Genomic DNA, 21,667 nt, shown 5'->3' with positions numbered 1-21,667 from the left:
TAGGATGGGCCACCCTCACAGGGACTGTCCAGACGCCTGGCACAACATCTGCAGAGTCTTCCCTGATGAGTTAGTGATGGCAGGGGCAGAGGCTCAGGAGGATGAGGATGTGGTGGCAGGGACACATGAGGAGGAGGATTTAATGTCAGGAGAGATGTTGACCAGCTCAGATGTCCACCAGGAGTCCACTCAGGCAGCACCAGAGAAGCAGGGTGCACAGGGGAACATGGAGGTCGTCCATCAGGTCCAGCAGCCTCAGATAGCCCCCCCTTCAGCATCGCTGTCTGTATCTGATGACTGGAACCTTAATAATAATAAAAGGAAGAAAAAGAACACATCCTCCCGTAAACCTGAGGCAGAATATGACACTGGTCAGACTGCTAGCAAGAAGGTTCAGAATTCTGCAGGAGTGATGGTCGTGTCCAACAAGTATGGAGTTTTATCTGACTCCAATGGTGACGATTATGAGGAAGAGTTGAGGAAAGTTGATGCTGAGTGTGACAGGGACATAGAGGACCATCCCCCGCCAAAGCGGAAACCCTTATCTGTGGACCCTCAGGTAGAGTCTGACATGGACACCAGTGGTGGACAGAACATCTCTGACTCATGATGATGGCTGTTACTCTGCTCCTTCTATATTGTGCTGTGATGGCGGGGTTCTCATTGACAGTGACCTCGAGCAATGTGAATAGCATTAAGCTGAGGAGATCTAGACACACGGTGTATGAACATCTCAAATATCTGGACACAGATGTCATCTTCCTGCAGGAGACACGACTGACATCTCTGGGGCTTATGAGAGAGGCTGAGAGGGAATGGCGGTCCGGTCCTTCTTTCTGGTCACTGGCTGTGGAGCCTTACGCCGGGGTCGCTGTCCTGTTTAACACCAATGATGTGACTGTGCATAGTATAACGGAGGTGGTCATGGGAAGATGTCTGGTCCTGGAAGTCACTGTCCATGGGAGGCGACTCCGGCTTATTAACATCTATGGGCCACAGACAGTGACTGACAGGATCCAGCTGTTTAATGACGTCAAGCCTTACCTCTTCACTTCTCTTCCAGTGGTGATGGCGGGGGACTTTAATGCCATAATGACATCAGGTGACAGCTCTTCAGGCAGGGCAGTGACCAGGGACGGTAAGGTCCTACATAACATAATGCAGGCAGGACTGACTGACGTTTTCACACTGGGTGGGCGACAGCTAAAATTCACATATTCATGTTCCAACAGGAGCAGTAGGATAGATTTTGCTTTTGTCAGTCCTACTGAGGCTGTCGGCGCCCTGAGTGAGAAGGTCGTCCCTTACTCTGATCACCTCGCCTTGTGCTTCTCTTTGGGTTCCTCTAACCGTCCGGACATTGGTAGAGGGTTGTGGAAGCTCAATTCCAGTCTCCTGGATGATGCCTATGTTCAGAGCCGTGTTCACTCCCTTATCCAGCTTCATCTAGAGAGGGTTGACTTCTATGACAACATGACCGACTGGTGGGAGGACGTCAAGGAGGATATCAGATCCCTCTTAAAGAGACTGTCAGTTAATAAAGGGAGGAATAAGTATAGCCAGTACCTGAAGCTGCGCAAAGAATTGGAGTCACTGTATTCGGCGGGCGGGGATGACAAAGTGAAGATCGACCGGCTGAAATCTGAGATAAAGCAGTATCAGTATAGCAGGTATACCTCCCTGGTTCTTGATCGGGATTATGGGTCCTTAGGGGCCCCTGATCCCTTTGAGAATTTCAGGGAGAGGGTGGCCAAAAAAATGGTCACGGGTCTCACCGACTCCCAGGGTGTATTGCAGGATTCACGGGAGGGTATCCTGGAGGTGTCGAGATCTTACTATGCTGACTTGTTTCAGAGGAAAGTTTTGGATAAAGATAAGATGACTCAATTCTTGGAGGCAACTCCAGTGCCTGATACTAATGATCTGGACTTCTCTCCTTTGACAGCAGAAATAACGGTGGAAGAAGTTAAGGAGGCCATTGATAAGTTGCATCTGAAGAAGGCACCAGGTCCAGATGGTATAACGGCAGAATTTTATAAGAAATTCAGAGACCTCCTGGCTCCAATTCTCATGGATGTGTATAGAAATTGTCTAGAAAATCACCTGATGCCTCCATCCATGAGAGTGTCCTCGTTAATTCTGCTGTCTAAAGGTAAAGAGCCGAGCGACATCAAAAACTGGAGGCCGATTGCCCTCTTGAATGCGGACAGGAAGATTCTAGCAAAGATCCTATTTTCTAGATTAGTCTGTTTGTCCCCGGCACTGTTGGCAGGCTCTCAGTTTGGCACAGTAAAAGGGCGGAACATCTCTGGAGCGGTCATCTCGATACGGGAGATGTTTGAGAGATGTAAAGCTCTGCGGTGTGGGAGATATGTTGTCCGTCTGGACCAGGCTAAAGCCTTTGACAGGGTTGATCACGACTATCTGTGGGCCACTTTGTCAAAGTACGGTATTCCGGGACAATTTGTGGATTGGCTGAAGACGTTGTACAGAGAGGCGGTGAGCTTTCCTCTGATTAATGGTTGGCAGGGTGACACTTTTGGAGTTGGGGCGGGGGTGAGACAGGGCTGCCCAATGAGTCCGCTCCTGTATGTTTTTGCCCTAGACCCGTTTCTGAGGTCACTGCAGGAGTGCGATTTTCAGGGGGTGCCGGTCCCCCACTGCCCGCCTCTGAATGTTGTTGCCTATGCGGACGATGTGACGCTGGTGATCCTCAATCCTCGTGAGGTGCAGAGGTTATCTGCGTCCATCAGAAGCTACTCAGAGGCCTCCGGGTCTCTTGTCAACCTTGAAAAGAGTCAAGCTCTGTGGACATTAGATACTGAGCCCAGCTTTGATCTGCCGCAGTTTTCCAAAGCCTCCACCCATATTAAGATCCTTGGGGTTAAATTTGGGAGGGATGATAATGCCACGCTAAATTGGGAGGAGAAATTGGAAACCGGAAATGCAAAGGTTCAGCGATGGGAAGAACTGGAGGCTGACCTACAGAGAAAGGGTCACAATGTTGAAGACTTACCTGGTCCCCGTTTTCTTGTATGTCTCTGTAATTTTCCCATTGCCAGAATCTTTCTCAGCGAGGCTCTTCAGCCTGTTCTTCCAGCTCTTGTGGTGGAATAGGATGAACCTAATAAAGAGGGGAATAACGTACCTACGGCGGAGAGAGGGTGGGCTGTATATGTTGAATCCAAGGGTTTTCTTTGACTCCTTGTTTCTAAAGGTGAATTTTGGGAACATGGACTCAAACTGTAGCTCCCTGTGGGTAAATAGTATCAGGTACTGGATATTGCCTTTTGCAGAATCTTGGGTGCGAGGCGGCAGTCTCAAGAGGAGGAGATGGACAGGTGACCACCTCCCCCAGTATCTGGACTATGGACTGAAGTGTGTTAGGAGGTGGGGACTGGAGAGGTCTTACATTGAGAGCAGTACGAGAAGAGACCTGTATGCTCGTGTATGTAGGACTTTCTTCTACTCTCCACTGGCCCTGAGAGATTGTGTCACCACCACCCTGCAGGAAAGCCTTAGGTTCCTAAACGGGAAACGGCTTCCTCCTAAACTGTTTGATGTCACTTGGCTTTCACTGCATAGTCGGCTCTTTGTCAGAGGGAACCTGAAACATCTGTGTGTCTCTGATCGGAATTGTCCCCTTGGTTGTCAGCAGGAGGAGACTGTTGAGCACTTTATATGTGATTGCTGGGGAGGGAGGAAGATCTGGGAGGAAGTGTCAGATAATCTAAAAATCCCCAGACTGCGGGATATAACTACTATAATACTGCTCTTATGTACAAGAATATAACTACTATAATACTGCCCCTATGTACAAGAATATAACTACTTTAATACTGCCCTTATGTACAAGAATATAACTACTATAATACTGCCCCTATGTACAAGAATATAACTACTATAATACTGCCCCTATGTACAAGAATATAACTACTATAATACTGCCCCTTATGTACAAGAATATAACTACTATAATACTGCTCCTATGTACAAGAATATAACTACTATAATACTGCCTCCTATGTACAAGAATATAACTACTATAATACTGCCCCTATGTACAAGAATATATCTACTATAATACTGCCCCCTATGTACAAGAATATAACTACTATAATACTGCCCCTATGTACAAGAATATAACTACTTTAATACTGCCCCTATGTATAAGAATATAACTACTATAATACTGCCCCTATGTACAAGAATATAACTACTATAATACTGTCCCCTGTGTACAAGAATATAACTACTATAATACTGCCCCTATGTACAAGAATATAACTACTATAATACTGCTCCCTATGTACAAGAATATAACTACTATAATACTGCTCCTATGTACAAGAATATAACTACTATAATACTGTCCCCTATGTACAAGAATATAACTACTATAATACTGCCCCTATGTACAAGAATATAACTACTATAATACTGCTCCGTATGTACAAGAATATAACTACTATAATACTGCCCTATGTACAAGAATATAACTACTATAATACTGCTCCTATGTACAAGAATATAACTACTATAATACTGCTCCGTATGTACAAGAATATAACTACTATAATACTGCCCTATGTACAAGAATATAACTACTATAATACTGCTCCTATGTACAAGAATATAACTACTATAATACTGCCCCTATGTACAAGAATATAACTACTATAATACTGCTCCTATGTACAAAATATAACTGCTATAATACTGCTCCTATGTACAAGAATATAACTACTATAATACTGCCCCCTATGTACAAGAATATAACTACTATAATACTGCTCCTATGTGCAAGAATATAACTACTATAATACTGCCCTATGTACAAGAATATATCTACTATAATACTGCTCCTATGTACAAGAATATAACTACTATAATACTGCCCCTATGTACAAGAATATAACTACTATAATACTGCTCCTATGTACAAGAATATAACTACTATAATACTGCCCCGTATGTACAAGAATATAACTACTATAATACTGCCCCGTATGTACAAGAATATAACTACTATAATACTGCTATGTACAAGAATATAACTACTATAATACTGCCCGCTATGTACAAGAATATAACTACTATAATACTGCCCCGTATGTACAAGAATATAACTACTATAATACTGCCCCGTATGTACAAGAATATAACTACTATAATACTGCTCCTGTGTACAAGAATATAACTACTATAATACTGCTCCTATGTACAAGAATATAACTACTATAATACTGCTATGTACAAGAATATAACTACTATAATACTGCCCCCTATATACAAGAATATAACTACTATAATACTGCTCCTATGTACAAGAATATAACTACTATAATACTGCCCCCTATATACAAGAATAAAACTACTATAATACTGCCTCCTAGCTGTGAGGTTGTGTGTCAGTGGTTCTCCTCATGTTTGGAGCAAGCCCAGGGAGGGGCCACCCTGGGCGGGGAAGCTCCCCAGGCAAGGCCCAGGCTTCCCGGCCTACACTGGGACAAGCCTCCCAGGTTTCTACCAATGGGAATGTTAATCCCAAAGCCACTGTGAGTCCTGTGAATGCAGCGAGTCAAAGCTGCAGCAGTTCTGTGAAGTTGTGGGAGGAAAACCTTCTCCAGTTCCAGGAAAGAAGCAAGAAGGAAAAGTCTCTGTGAGTGATGGAAACCAGCAGAATGTGAAGTCTTGTAGCTCCCCAGTCAGTAAGCAGCTCCTGCCAGGTGCACAGGTGAGATCGGCCCCAGCTGTGCAGATCACCTCTCCTGCTTCCAGACAGAGACGGACGTCTTTGGAAAGGCAGACAATGCAGGAGAACCTACAGCAGCATGGCAGTATGGCGCGGTCAGGACGCACACGGTCACAGTCAGGTGGCAGCGATAAACCTGCTGCGGAGCCTGCATCCAGCCAAGGGGCCACAAAACCATCCGTGGTGGACCCGCACAAGACGGTCTTCAAAACCCCTGTACCCGTGGTCAAGACTAAACCTGTGGGCCGGCGCGTGCACCCGAGCTGCAGCTAGCGGATGAGATACCGGGACTTGTCCGAAAACTGGGTGAGTTACAGCAGCAAAAAAAAGCGCTGCAAATGGAGGTAGACTTCATCTATAGTCTAAAGACCACTAATCCTGCCAGTAATGACGCCTATGACCTGAGACTGAACACACTGGGTGTACAGCTGGCGAGTGTTGTGCAGGACACTGAGTCTGTGCTGGAGAGCATGGGGCCCCTGGCAGAGACCTACAGGAACCGGGAGCGGTTCGCCTCCTATAAGCAGGGCTGTGCTGTAGAGGCCAGGACCCCTGATGTTCAGGACGGGACCCCCCTGCAGCGGACACGGCCAGTGTTACAGGCTGCCCGCTTCTGCTTCCAGGAGGGGAAACAGCTGCAGCAGCAGGAAGCTCAGTGTGAACAGGAGCATACACTTCAGACTGTAGCAGAGGCACCACAAGTCCCAGAATGCCCCACACAGGAGCAGGACAGTTTATGTGAGACTGTTTGTGCTGATGAGGCTGAGGCAGCTCAGTGTGAACAGGAGCACACACTGCAGACTCCAGCAGAGGCACCGCAGGTCCCAGAATGCCCCACACAGGAGCAGGACAGTGTATGTGAGACTGTTTGTGCTGATGAGGCTGAGGCAGCCGAGTGTGAACAGGAGCACACACTGCAGACTCCAGCAGAGGCACCACAGGTCCCAGAATGCCCCACACAGGAGCAGGACAGTGTATGTGAGACTGTTTGTGCTGATGAGGCTGAGGCAGCCGAGTGTGAACAGGAGCACACACTGCAGACTCCAGCAGAGGCACCACAGGTCCCAGAGTGCCCCACACAGGAGCAGGACAGTGTATGTGAGACTGTTTGTGCTGATGAGGCTGAGGCAGCCGAGTGTGAACAGGAGCACACACTGCAGACTCCAGCAGAGGCACCACAGGTCCCAGAGTGCCCCACACAGGAGCAGGACGGTATATGTGAGACTGTTTGTGTTGATGAGGCTGAGGCAGCCGAGTGTGAACAGGAGCACACACTGCAGACTGCAGCAGAGGCACCACAGGTCCCAGAATGCCCCACACAGGAGCAGGACAGTGTATGTGAGACTGTGCTGATGAGGCTGAGGCAGCTCAGTGTGAACAGGAGCATACACTGCAGACTGCAGCAGAGGCACCACAGGTCCCAGAATGCCCCACACAGGAGCAGGACAGTATTTGTGAGACTGTTTGTGTTGATGAGGCTGAGGCAGCCGAGTGTGAACAGGAGCACACACTGCAGACTCCAGCAGAGGCACCACAGGTCCCAGAATGCCCCACACAGGAGCAGGACAGTGTATGTGAGACTGTTTGTGCTGATGAGGCTGAGGCAGCTCAGTGTGAACAGGAGCACACACTGCAGACTGCAGCAGAGGCACCACAGGTCCCAGAATGCCCCACACAGGAGCAGGACAGTATTTGTGAGACTGTTTGTGTTGATGAGGCTGAGGCAGCCGAGTGTGAACAGGAGCACACACTGCAGACTCCAGCAGAGGCACCACAGGTCCCAGAATGCCCCACACAGGAGCAGGGCAGTATTTGTGAGACTGTTTGTGTTGATGAGGCTGAGGCAGCTCAGTGTGAACAGGAGCATACACTGCAGACTCCAGCAGAGGCACCACAGGTCCCAGAATGCCCCACACAGGAGCAGGACAGTATATGTGAGACTGTTTGTGCTGATGAGGCCGAGGCTGAGGCTGAAGCACAGACTGTGGCTGGGGATGCTGTGCCCATGGGGTCGGGGGTTGGAGGGGTTTCACATTCTGTAATGGACGTCTGATGATAATGATGCTGCTCATGATAATGTGCATGATATGTGTGATTATCCCCCTTTGCCATCTAGTCCACAAGGTGTGACAGCCCCCCCTGCTGCAGGCCCTCTCCCTGTCAGTCAGCCCAGTGTGACCCGGCAGGTGCCCCCCAGGAATGCCTGGAGCCGCGGCGCCCCATCCTTCACTTCCAGCGCCAGGTACACCGGCCAGACATTCAAACACATTAATGTGGTGCGGTTTAAATACATAGGTGCCAAGGAGGATCTGCCACAACGCAGGTATGTGGTGAGAGAGCTGCTCTGCGGCCAGATGGGGTTTGTGGCAAATGAGATACTGGCAGTGTCTAATCTTCAGGACAGGCAGGGCTACGAGGTCAGCTTCAAGCTCATGTCTGACCTGGATAGATTCTGGGCCAATTACCCCAAGTTCAGAGATGCTGAGGGCTGGAATAAGTTTGTGTTGGTTCCTATCTCCAGGCCGGACACTGTCACAGTGAATATCACCTTCTGGAATGAGGCCGTTCCTCCACAGGACATCGAGGTGTGGCTCCGGAGACACTGTGACCTCGTCTCTGGACTCACCAAGGTCAGAGATGAGGATGGTATCTGGACAATGGGGTGGCGGGTCTTGGTAAAATTGCGGCAATGTAATAACATCACTGCCCACTTACCCAACTCCTTCTTCATTGGGAGGGAGAAGGGAAGGTGTTATTATCCTGGGCAACCCAGAAAGTGCTTCAAATGTGGTGGGAAAGGTCATCTGGCAAACGCCTGTACTGTGGTGAAGTGCAGTCTGTGTGGGGCAATCGGCCATGTCGCTGCGGACTGCCGGGACGTCAGGTGCAACCTCTGTGGTAGGATGGGCCACCCTCACAGGGACTGTCCAGACGCCTGGCACAACATCTGCAGAGTCTTCCCTGATGAGATAGTGATGGCAGGGGCAGAGGCTCAGGAGGATGAGGATGTGGTGGCAGGGACACATGAGGAGGAGGATTTAATGTCAGGAGAGATGCTGACCAGCTCAGATGTCCACCAGGAGTTCACTCAGGCAGCACCAGAGAAGCAGGGTGCACAGGGGAACATGGAGGTCGTCCATCAGGTCCAGCAGCCTCAGATAGCCCCCCCTTCAGCATCGCTGTCTGTATCTGATGACTGGAACCTTAATAATAATAAAAGGAAGAAAAAGAACACATCCTCCCGTAAACCTGAGGCAGAATATGACACTGGTCAGACTGCTAGCAAGAAGGTTCAGAATTCTGCAGGAGTGATGGTCGTGTCCAACAAGTATGGAGTTTTATTTGACTCCAATGGTGACGATTATGAGGAAGAGTTGAGGAAAGTTGATGCTGAGTGTGACAGGGACATAGAGGACCATCCCCCGCCAAAGCGGAAGCCCTTATCTGTGGACCCTCAGAGTCTGACATGGACACCAGTGGTGGACAGAACATCTCTGACTCATGATGATGGCTGTTACTCTGCTCCTTCTATATTGTGCTGTGATGGCGGGGTTCTCATTGACAGTGACCTCGAGCAATGTGAATAGCATTAAGCTGAGGAGAACTAGACACACGGTGTATGAACATCTCAAATATCTGGACACAGATGTCATCTTCCTGCAGGAGACACGACTGACATCTCTGGGGCTTATGAGAGAGGCTGAGAGGGAATGGCGGTCCGGTCCTTCTTTCTGGTCACTGGCTGTGGAGCCTTACGCCGGGGTCGCTGTCCTGTTTAACACCAATGATGTGACTGTGCATAGTATAACGGAGGTGGTCATGGGAAGATGTCTGGTCCTGGAAGTCACTGTCCATGGGAGGCGACTCCGGCTTATTAACATCTATGGGCCACAGACAGTGACTGACAGGATCCAGCTGTTTAATGACGTCAAGCCTTACCTCTTCACTTCTCTTCCAGTGGTGATGGCGGGGGACTTTAATGCCATAATGACATCAGGTGACAGCTCTTCAGGCAGGGCAGTGACCAGGGACGGTAAGGTCCTACATAACATAATGCAGGCAGGACTGACTGACGTTTTCACACTGGGTGGGCGACAGCTAAAATTCACATATTCATGTTCCAACAGGAGCAGTAGGATAGATTTTGCTTTTGTCAGTCCTACTGAGGCTGTCGGCGCCCTGAGTGAGAAGGTCGTCCCTTACTCTGATCACCTCGCCTTGTGCTTCTCTTTGGGTTCCTCTAACCGTCCGGACATTGGTAGAGGGTTGTGGAAGCTCAATTCCAGTCTCCTGGATGAAGCCTATGTTCAGAGCCGTGTTCACTCCCTTATCCAGCTTCATCTAGAGAGGGTTGACTTCTATGACAACATGACCGACTGGTGGGAGGACGTCAAGGAGGATATCAGATCCCTCTTAAAGAGACTGTCAGTTAATAAAGGGAGGAATAAGTATAGCCAGTACCTGAAGCTGCGCAAAGAATTGGAGTCACTGTATTCGGCGGGCGGGGATGACAAAGTGAAGATCGACCGGCTGAAATCTGAGATAAAGCAGTATCAGTATAGCAGGTATACCTCCCTGGTTCTTGAACGGGATTATGGGTCCTTAGGGGCCCCTGATCCCTTTGAGAATTTCAGGGAGAGGGTGGCCAAAAAAATGGTCACGGGTCTCACCGACTCCCAGGGTGTATTGCAGGATTCACGGGAGGGTATCCTGGAGGTGTCGAGATCTTACTATGCTGACTTGTTTCAGAGGAAAGTTTTGGATAAAGATAAGATGACTCAATTCTTGGAGGCAACTCCAGTGCCTGATACTAATGATCTGGACTTCTCTCCTTTGACAGCAGAAATAACGGTGGAAGAAGTTAAGGAGGCCATTGATAAGTTGCATCTGAAGAAGGCACCAGGTCCAGATGGTATAACGGCAGAATTTTATAAGAAATTCAGAGACCTCCTGGCTCCAATTCTCATGGATGTGTATAGAAATTGTCTAGAAAATCACCTGATGCCTCCATCCATGAGAGTGTCCTCGTTAATTCTGCTGTCTAAAGGTAAAGAGCCGAGCGACATCAAAAACTGGAGGCCGATTGCCCTCTTGAATGCGGACAGGAAGATTCTAGCAAAGATCCTATTTTCTAGATTAGTCTGTTTGTCCCCGGCACTGTTGGCAGGCTCTCAGTTTGGCACAGTAAAAGGGCGGAACATCTCTGGAGCGGTCATCTCGATACGGGAGATGTTTGAGAGATGTAAAGCTCTGCGGTGTGGGAGATATGTTGTCCGTCTGGACCAGGCTAAAGCCTTTGACAGGGTTGATCACGACTATCTGTGGGCCACTTTGTCAAAGTACGGTATTCCGGGACAATTTGTGGATTGGCTGAAGACGTTGTACAGAGAGGCGGTGAGCTTTCCTCTGATTAATGGTTGGCAGGGTGACACTTTTGGAGTTGGGGCGGGGGTGAGACAGGGCTGCCCAATGAGTCCGCTCCTGTATGTTTTTGCCCTAGACCCGTTTCTGAGGTCACTGCAGGAGTGCGATTTTCAGGGGGTGCCGGTCCCCCACTGCCCGCCTCTGAATGTTGTTGCCTATGCGGACGATGTGACGCTGGTGATCCTCAATCCTCGTGAGGTGCAGAGGTTATCTGCGTCCATCAGAAGCTACTCAGAGGCCTCCGGGTCTCTTGTCAACCTTGAAAAGAGTCAAGCTCTGTGGACATTAGATACTGAGCCCAGCTTTGATCTGCCGCAGTTTTCCAAAGCCTCCACCCATATTAAGATCCTTGGGGTTAAATTTGGGAGGGATGATAATGCCACGCTAAATTGGGAGGAGAAATTGGAAACCGGAAATGCAAAGGTTCAGCGATGGGAAGAACTGGAGGCTGACCTACAGAGAAAGGGTCACAATGTTGAAGACTTACCTGGTCCCCGTTTTCTTGTATGTCTCTGTAATTTTCCCATTGCCAGAATCTTTCTCAGCGAGGCTCTTCAGCCTGTTCTTCCAGCTCTTGTGGTGGAATAGGATGAACCTAATAAAGAGGGGAATAACGTACCTACGGCGGAGAGAGGGTGGGCTGTATATGTTGAATCCAAGGGTTTTCTTTGACTCCTTGTTTCTAAAGGTGAATTTTGGGAACATGGACTCAAACAGTAGCTCCCTGTGGGTAAATAGTATCAGGTACTGGATATTGCCTTTTGCAGAATCTTGGGTGCGAGGCGGCAGTCTCAAGAGGAGGAGATGGACAGGTGACCACCTCCCCCAGTATCTGGACTATGGACTGAAGTGTGTTAGGAGGTGGGGACTGGAGAGGTCTTACATTGAGAGCAGTACGAGAAGAGACCTGTATGCTCGTGTATGTAGGACTTTCTTCTACTCTCCACTGGCCCTGAGAGATTGTGTCACCACCACCCTGCAGGAAAGCCTTAGGTTCCTAAACGGGAAACGGCTTCCTCCTAAACTGTTTGATGTCACTTGGCTTTCACTGCATAGTCGGCTCTTTGTCAGAGGGAACCTGAAACATCTGTGTGTCTCTGATCGGAATTGTCCCCTTGGTTGTCAGCAGGAGGAGACTGTTGAGCACTTTATATGTGATTGCTGGGGAGGGAGGAAGATCTGGGAGGAAGTGTCAGATAATCTAAAAATCCCCAGACTGCGGGATATAACTACTATAATACTGCTCTTATGTACAAGAATATAACTACTATAATACTGCCCCTATGTACAAGAATATAACTACTTTAATACTGCCTCCTATGTACAAGAATATAACTACTATAATACTGCTCTTATGTACAAGAATATAACTACTATAATACTGCCCCTATGTACAAGAATATAACTACTATAATACTGCTCTTATGTACAAGAATATAACTACTATAATACTGCCCCTATGTACAAGAATATAACTACTATAATACTGCCCCTATGTACAAGAATATAACTACTATAATACTGCCCCTTATGTACAAGAATATAACTACTATAATACTGCTCCTATGTACAAGAATATAACTACTATAATACTGCCTCCTATGTACAAGAATATAACTACTATAATACTGCCCCTATGTACAAGAATATATCTACTATAATACTGCCCCCTATGTACAAGAATATAACTACTATAATACTGCCCCTATGTACAAGAATATAACTACTTTAATACTGCCCCTATGTATAAGAATATAACTACTATAATACTGCCCCTATGTACAAGAATATAACTACTATAATACTGTCCCCTGTGTACAAGAATATAACTACTATAATACTGCCCCTATGTACAAGAATATAACTACTATAATACTGCTCCCTATGTACAAGAATATAACTACTATAATACTGCTCCTATGTACAAGAATATAACTACTATAATACTGTCCCCTATGTACAAGAATATAACTACTATAATACTGCCCCTATGTACAAGAATATAACTACTATAATACTGCTCCTATGTACAAGAATATAACTACTATAATACTGCTCCTATGTACAAGAATATATCTACTATAATACTGCTCCTATGTACAAGAATATAACTACTATAATACTGTCCCCTATGTACAAGAATATAACTACTATAATACTGTCCCCTATGTACAAGAATATAACTACTATAATACTGCTCCTATGTACAAGAATATAACTACTATAATACTGCTCCTATGTACAAGAATATAACTACTATAATACTTCTATGTACAAGAATATAACTACTATAATACTGCTCCTATATAGAATATAACTACTATAATACTGCCCCTATATACAAGAATATAACTACTATAATACTGCCCCTATGTACAAGAATATAACTACTATAATACTGCTCCCTATGTACAAGAATATAACTACTATAATACTTCTATGTACAAGAATATAACTACTATAATACTGCTCCTATGTACAAGAATATAACTACTATAATACTGCCCCTATGTACAAGAATATAACTACTATAATACTGCCCCTATGTACAAGAATATAACTACTATAATACTGCTCCTATGTACAAGAATATAACTACTATAATACTTCTATGTACAAGAATATAACTACTATAATACTGCTCCTATATAGAATATAACTACTATAATACTGCCCCTATATACAAGAATATAACTACTATAATACTGCCCCTATGTACAAGAATATAACTACTATAATACTGCCCCTATGTACAAGAATATAACTACTATAATACTGCCCATATATACAAGAATATAACTACTATAATACTGCTCCTATGTACAAGAATATAACTACTATAATACTGCCCCCTATGTACAAGAATATAGCTACTATAATACTGCCCATATATACAAGAATATAACTACTATAATACTGCCCCTATGTACAGGAATATAACTACTATAATACTGCCCATATATACAAGAATATAACTACTATAATACTGCCCCCTATGTACAGGAATATAACTACTATAATACTGCCCCCTATGTACAAGAATATAACTACTATAATACTGCCCCCTATGTACAAGAATATAACTACTATAATACTGCCCCCTATGTACAGGAATATAACTACTATAATACTGCCCCCTATGTACAAGAATATAACTACTATAATACTGCTCCCTATGTACAAGAATATATCTACTATAATACTGCTCCCTATGTACAAGAATATAACTACTATAATACTGCCCATATATACAATAATATAACTACTATAATACTGCCCCTATGTACAAGAATATATCTACTATAATACTGCTCCCTATGTACAAGAATATAACTACTATAATACTGCCCCCTATGTACAAGAATATAACTACTATAATACTGCTCCCTATGTACAAGAATATATCTACTATAATACTGCTCCCTATGTACAAGAATATAACTACTATAATACTGCCCATATATACAAGAATATAACTACTATAATACTGCTCCCTATGTACAAGAATATATGTACTATAATACTGCTCCCTATGTACAAGAATATAACTACTATAATACTGCCCAATATGTACAAGAATATAACTACTATAATACTGCCCATATATACAAGAATATAACTACTATAATACTGCCCCTATGTACAGGAATATAACTACTATAATACTGCCCATATATACAAGAATATAACTACTATAATACTGCCCCCGATGTACAGGAATATAACTACTATAATACTGCCCCCTATGTACAAGAATATAACTACTATAATACTGCCCCCTATGTACAAGAATATAACTACTATAATACTGCCCCCTATGTACAGGAATATAACTACTATAATACTGCTCCCTATGTACAAGAATATAACTACTATAATACTGCTCCCTATGTACAAGAATATATCTACTATAATACTGCTCCCTATGTACAAGAATATAACTACTATAATACTGCTCCCTATGTACAAGAATATAACTACTATAATACTGCCCATATATACAAGAATATAACTACTATAATACTGCCCCCTATGTACAAGAATATAACTACTATAATACTGCTCCCTATGTACAAGAATATATCTACTATAATACTGCTCCCTATGTACAAGAATATATCTACTATAATACTGCTCCCTATGTACAAGAATATAACTACTATAATACTGCTCCCTATGTACAAGAATATAACTACTATAATACTGCCCATATATACAAGAATATAACTACTATAATACTGCTCCCTATGTACAAGAATATATCTACTATAATACTGCTCCCTATGTACAAGAATATAACTACTATAATACTGCCCCCTATGTACAAGAATATAACTACTATAATACTGCTCCCTATGTACAAGAATATAACTACTATAATACTGCCCATATATACAAGAATATAACTACTATAATACTGCTCTCTATGTACAAGAATATAACTACTATAATACTGCTCCTATGTACAAGAATATAACTACTATAATACTGCCCATATATACAAGAATATAACTACTATAATACTGCCCATATATACAAGAATATAACTACTATAATACTGCCCATATATACAAGAATATAACTACTATAATACTGCTCTCTATGTACAAGAATATAACTACTATAATACTGCTCCTATGTACAAGAATATAACTACTATAATACTGCTCCTATATACAAGAATATAACTACTATAATACTGCTCCCTATGTACAAGAATATAACTACTATAATACTGCTCCTATGTACAAGAATATAACTACTATAATACTGCTCCTATATACAAGAATATAACTACTATAATACTGCTCCTATGTACAAGAATATAACTACTATAATACTGCTCCTATGTACAAGAATATAACTACTATAATACTGCCCCCTATATACAAGAATATAACTACTATAATACTGCCCCCTATGTACAAGAATATAACTACTATAATACTGCTCCCTATGTACAAGAATATAACTACTATAATACTGCCCCCTATGTACAAGAATATATCTACTATAATACTGCTCCTATGTACAAGAATATAACTACTATAATACTGCCTCTATGTACAAGAATATAACTACTATAATACTGCCCCTATGTACAAGAATATAACTACTATAATACTGCCCCTATGTACAAGAATATAACTACTATAATACTGCACATTACACTGTATTTTCGGTCTCTCCTGTGGGGTGATGTTTCTGTAATGTGGAGGATCTTGATATTTTCTGTGTTGATTCTTCCTCTGCCCTGTGGCGGTCTCTTCTCTGTGGCGGTCTCTGCTCTGTGGCGGTCGGTGTGCGGTGCTTTATCTATTCTCTGGGGGACACTGCTGAATTGCCAGAGACGTTGGTGACTATAACATATCCGTGTGTGTAGAGAGGTAGCGGCGCCCCCTCTCAGGTGTATTCAGGTTTTTAGTGACATTTACAATAAACAAATGAAACAAGAACAATTATAAATAGCTGGACACAAGAAATGTAAGGCTGTGTGCACACGCTGCGGATTCTGCTGCGGTGTACAGTACCATTATTCCCTATGGGAAATGGAAACCGCTGTGCAGACGGTGCAGATTTTTCCGTGCAGTTTTGCTGCGGTTTGTAATCCGCATAAAGAATTGACATGTCACTTCTTTGTGCGGATTCCGCAGTGGTTTCCTTTCTCCTCCATTGTAGAGATGATAAACCGCAGGTAAACCGCAGGACTTTTGACATGTTGGTTTACCTGCGGATTTTGCAAAATCCGCGCGGATCAATCCGCAGCAGAATCCGCAGCGTGTGCACACACCCTAACAGGTGGCTTCTTCTGCACAGAATGCTGTGGTTACTGGATTATTTACCCCTTCATGACAAGTGTCATTAATACTTAGTACAGACCCCTTGGCTGTCATAATCTGCTGTCTCTCTGGCTGTCGTGACCTGCTGTCTCTCTGGCTGTTGTGACCTGCTGTCTCTCTGGCTGTTGTGACCTGCTGTCTCTCTGGCTGTCGTGACCTGCTGTCTCACTGACTATTTAGATTTGCTGACTCTCTGACTTGCATAACCTGCTGCCCCTTTTGGCTGTCATGACCTCCTGTTTTTCTGGCTGTTATAACTTGCTGCACATGTGATGCATAGCTGGACACCATCCTCTGGCAGCGTTCCTGAGAGCCTTTATGGGCAATGACCTCCAGATCAGAAATATTCTTGTGTTTGCTGCTTGTGTCTGAAGCCTCAGTGTCAGGGGGGAGGTCAGGACCCCGGCCAGGAGGATCTGACCCTTACACTTGTCTTTGCAGATTTTGATCTTGGCTACTTCTGGCAATGGAGCCGCATTGAGGATTACGTGCAATTCTGCCTGTCGCTGGCCATCTTGGTGGCGCTCCTCACTTATGTCCTCCTGGATGTCCCCATCTTTGTGGAGGGTCTGGGATTAGTCGCTCTTCTGACTGAGGCCACATTGGGACTTCCTCAGCTGCTTCAGAACCTCAGGAACAAGTCCACCCAGGGAATGAGGTAAAAGCAATGTGCATGTATCTGGAGAAGTAATCACTGGGGGCGCAGTGACACTGGTGTCTGTGACTGATGGACCCCGCTACCCCAGGGAGGACCTGTCACAATGCCACCAAGTGTCAGAAGAATCCAGAGGAACAAAGCATCCCCAGATCCACCGAGCAACAGATCCGCGCCCCGTATGCCACAGCACCAGATCCACGCCCCGTATGCCACAGCACCAGATCCACGCCCCGTATGCCACAGCACCAGATCCACGCCCCGTATGCCACAGCACCAGATCCACGCCCGTATGCCACAGCACCAGATCCGCGCCCCTATACCACAGCACCAGATCCATGCCCTGTATACCACAGCACCAGATCCACGCCCCTATACCACAGCACCAGATCCTCGCCCCTATACCACAGCACCAGATCCTCGCCCCTATACCACAGCACCAGATCCGCACCCCTATACCACAGCACCAGATCCACGCCCGTATGCCACAGCACCAGATCCGTGCCCCGAATGCCACAGCACCAGATCCACGCCCCGTATGCCACAGCACCAGATCCGCTCCCCGTATGCCACAGCACCAGATCCGCTCCCCGTATGCCACAGCACCAGATCCACGCCCGTATGCCACAGCACCAGATCCGCGCCCCGTATACCACAGCACCAGATCCACGCCCGTATGCCACAGCACCAGATCCACGCTCCGTATGCCACAGCACCAGATCCGCGCCCCGTATGCCACAGCACCAGATCCACGCCCCGTATGCCACACCACCAGATCCGCGCCCCTATACCACAGCACCAGATCCACGCCCGTATGCCACAGCACCAGATCCGCGCCCCTATACCACAGCACCAGATCCGCGCCCCGTATGCCACAGCACCAGATCCGCGCCCCGTATGCCACAGCACCAGATCCACGCCCGTATGCCACAGCACCAGATCCGCGCCCCGTATGCCACAGCACCAGATCCTCGCCCCTATACCACAGCACCAGATCCGCGCCCCTATACCACAGCACCAGATCCACGCCCGTATGCCACAGCACCAGATCCGCGCCCCGTATGCCACAGCACCAGATCCACGCCCCGTATGCCACAGCACCAGATCCACGCCCCGTATGCCACAGCACCAGATCCACGCCCCTATGCCACAGCACCAGATCCACGCCCCGTATACCACAGCACCAGACCCTCATGTAGCCTGGCTGCACACAGTGTGAGAGGCTGTCAGCCTCGCCCCCTGCTCCATGGACGGTGGCCCTTTCTTACGACGATTGTGCCCCTGAAGACTCCCCATCGTTGTAATGGCGCATGACTCTATTACTGCACCGTATACAGGGGTGACGGTATCACGAAATAGGAGGCCCAGGATGAACAGCAGCCATGGGAGGATATAAAGTGTGAGATGAATCCTTGCTGATGTCCTCAGTGCTGCTGATCTCCAGGGTCCCAGATCAGGGGCTTCCCTCAAATGCCAGTGCTCCAGCCTCCATAGAGTAATTGCTATATTATGGGCAGGCAGCCACACATGGCCGTTCTCGGCCCTGACAGCCTGTAGATGATCGTCAGGGACATTGCCACAGAAATAATGGAGGGAGAAATGTGCCGTGGCCCTCTTCTTACGGATCAATTTGGGTCCCAGTCTTCACCCTCCTCCCGTCGTCGGTCCCGGACCTCGCCCTCCTTCCGGCGTCGGTCCCGGACCTCGCCCTCCTTCCGGCGTCGGTCCCGGACCTCGCCCTCCTTCCGGCGTCGGTCCCGGACCTCGCCCTCCTTCCGGCGTCGGTCCCGGACCTAGCCCTCCTTCCGGCGTCGGTCCCGGACCTAGCCCTCCTCCCGGCGTCGGCCCCATACCTAGCCCTTTTTCCGGTGCCGGTCCCATACCTCGCCCTCCTCCCGGCGTCAGTTCTGGACTTAGCCCTCCTCGCGGCGGCGGCCCCGCACCTAGCCCTCCTCCCGGTGCCGGTCCTCTGACCTCACCCTCCTCCCAGTGTCGGCCCCGGACCTCGCCCTCCTCCCAGTGTCGGCCCCGGACCTAGCCCTCCTCCCAGTGTCGGCCCCGGACCTCACCCTCCTCCCAGTGTCGGCCCCGGACCTAGCCCTCTTTCCGGTGCCGGTCCCAGACCTCGCCCTCCTCCCGGCGTCGGTCCCGGACCTAGCCCTCCTCGTGGCGTCGGCCCCGGACCTAGCCCTCCTCCCGGTGTCGGTCCCAGACCTCGCCCTCCTCGCGGCGTCAGCCCCGGACCTAGCCCTCTTCCCTGTGTCGGCCCTGGCCCTCTTTCCGGTGCGGTCCTCTGACCTCACCCTCCTCCCGGAGTCTGTCCCGGACCTCGCCCTCCTCCCAGTGTCGGCCCCGGACCTCACCCTCTTTCCGGTGCTAAACCTCACCCTGTTTCCCGTGCCGGTCTCAGACCTTGCCCTCTTCCCGGCATCGGCCCCGGACCTAGCCCTCCTCGCAGCGTCGGCCCCAGACCTCACCCTCTTTCCGGTGCCGTTCCTGGACCTCACCCTTCTCCCAGTGAGACCCCAGGCCTCACTCTCCTCTCCGTGTTTCCCCATTAGTGTGAAGATGGTCGTGCTGTGGACCGCCGGCGACTGCTTTAAGACCTCATACTTCATCATTAGGGCTACCCCGGCCCAGTTCTGGCTGTGCGGAGCCCTGCAGATCTGCCTGGACACCCTCATCCTCCTCCAGGTGTGGTACTACAACCAGCAGCCTCACATCAAGTTTGGCTGAGGAGCTGCAAATCACTGGAGGGCAGGGAACAAGGCTCGGGGGCCACAAGGATTGAAGCTGGAGACCAAAGAGATGTTATATACAAGTGCTATATGTGCAGCCATCATCCTGACACCCAGAGGGGAGAGATGAGGAGACTCCGCAGGACCTGGGCCCCGTTGTGCTCCTGCCACACCATCCACCACAGACAGGGCCTGGTGATCTCCTCGCCCCATAGGAGGGGTCTGGCAAAATCACAACTGACCTGTTCTCCTCTGGACTCTGTACCCCTGCAGCTGATCACATGTCCTCTATCCATGTGTCTACTGCAGCTGATCTTGTGTCCTCTATTCATGTGACTACTGCAGCCAATCACTGTACCCCTGCAGCTGATCACACGTCATCTATCCCTGTGACTGCTAGGAGTCAGGGCAGCGGGGTGTGCTCGTCCTGTCAGGTAATAAAGGTTGTGTGCTGCTGACGGTCACTGCCCCGAGCGCTGCGTGCGGTCTGTCATTATTATATGTAAACCTGTAATTATTATTATTATTTCTATAGCGCCATTGGTTCCGTGGTGCTGTACATGAGACGGGGTTACATACAAATTACAGATATCACTTACAGTAAACTAACAATCACAGACTGATACAGAGGGGAGAGAGGACCCTGCCCCGGGGGGGCTTACATGCTACAGGATGGTGGAGAAGGAGACATTAGGTTGGGGGGTTGCAGAAGTTCCGGTGATGGTTGAGGTGATATCACTGGTAGTGGTGAGGAGGCAGCGGGGTCATTGCAAGCTGTAGGCTTCCCTGAAGAGGTGGGTTTTCAGGTTCAGTCTGAAGAATACAAATGTGGTTGATAGTCGGACTTGTTGGGGCAAAGAATTCCAGAGGATGGGGGATATTCGGGAGAAGTCTTGGAGGCGGTTGGGTGAGGAGCGAATAAGTGTGGAGGAGAGAAGGAGGTCTTGGGATGACCATAGATTACGTGAGGGAAGATTTCGGGATATTAGTTCAGAGACATATGGGGGAGACAGGTTATAGATGGCCTTGTAGGTCAGTATTAGTAATTTGAACTGGATACGCTGAGGGAATGGGAGCCAGTGAAGAGATTTGCAGAGGGGAGAAGTGGAGGAGTAGCGAGGAGAGAGATGAATTAGTCGGGCAGCAGAGTTAAGGATGGACTGGAGAGGTGCGAGAGTGTTAGCAAGGAGGCCACAGAAAAGGATGTTGCAGTAGTCGAGGCGGGAGATGATGAGGGCATGCACAAGCATTTTAG

General features: G+C 47.3%; 1 protein-coding gene across 3 annotated transcripts in view; it reads left to right on the top strand.

Annotated features, from left to right (window-relative positions):
* Positions 1-20,885, top strand: part of LOC141078019 (solute carrier family 66 member 2-like) — a 73,865-nt gene extending 52,980 nt beyond the window's left edge. For all 3 annotated transcript variants that reach the window (XM_073564814.1, XM_073564815.1, XM_073564813.1), the window contains exons 4-5: positions 17,461-17,677; positions 20,236-20,885. In XM_073564814.1, the coding sequence (XP_073420915.1) occupies positions 17,461-17,677; positions 20,236-20,410 (392 nt within the window). In that variant the 3' untranslated portion in view covers positions 20,411-20,885. The remainder of the gene's footprint in view (positions 1-17,460; positions 17,678-20,235) is intronic.
* The last annotated feature ends 782 nt before the right edge of the window (positions 20,886-21,667 follow it).

The sequence above is a fragment of the Dendrobates tinctorius genome, unplaced genomic scaffold, assembly GCF_039654945.1.
Source record: "Dendrobates tinctorius isolate UK_male_01 unplaced genomic scaffold, ASM3965494v1 ptg000490l, whole genome shotgun sequence".
Classification (NCBI taxonomy): domain Eukaryota; kingdom Metazoa; phylum Chordata; class Amphibia; order Anura; family Dendrobatidae; genus Dendrobates; species Dendrobates tinctorius.
Note: the sequence above shows the minus strand (reverse complement) of the source record. Positions and strands in the feature narration are given on the sequence as shown.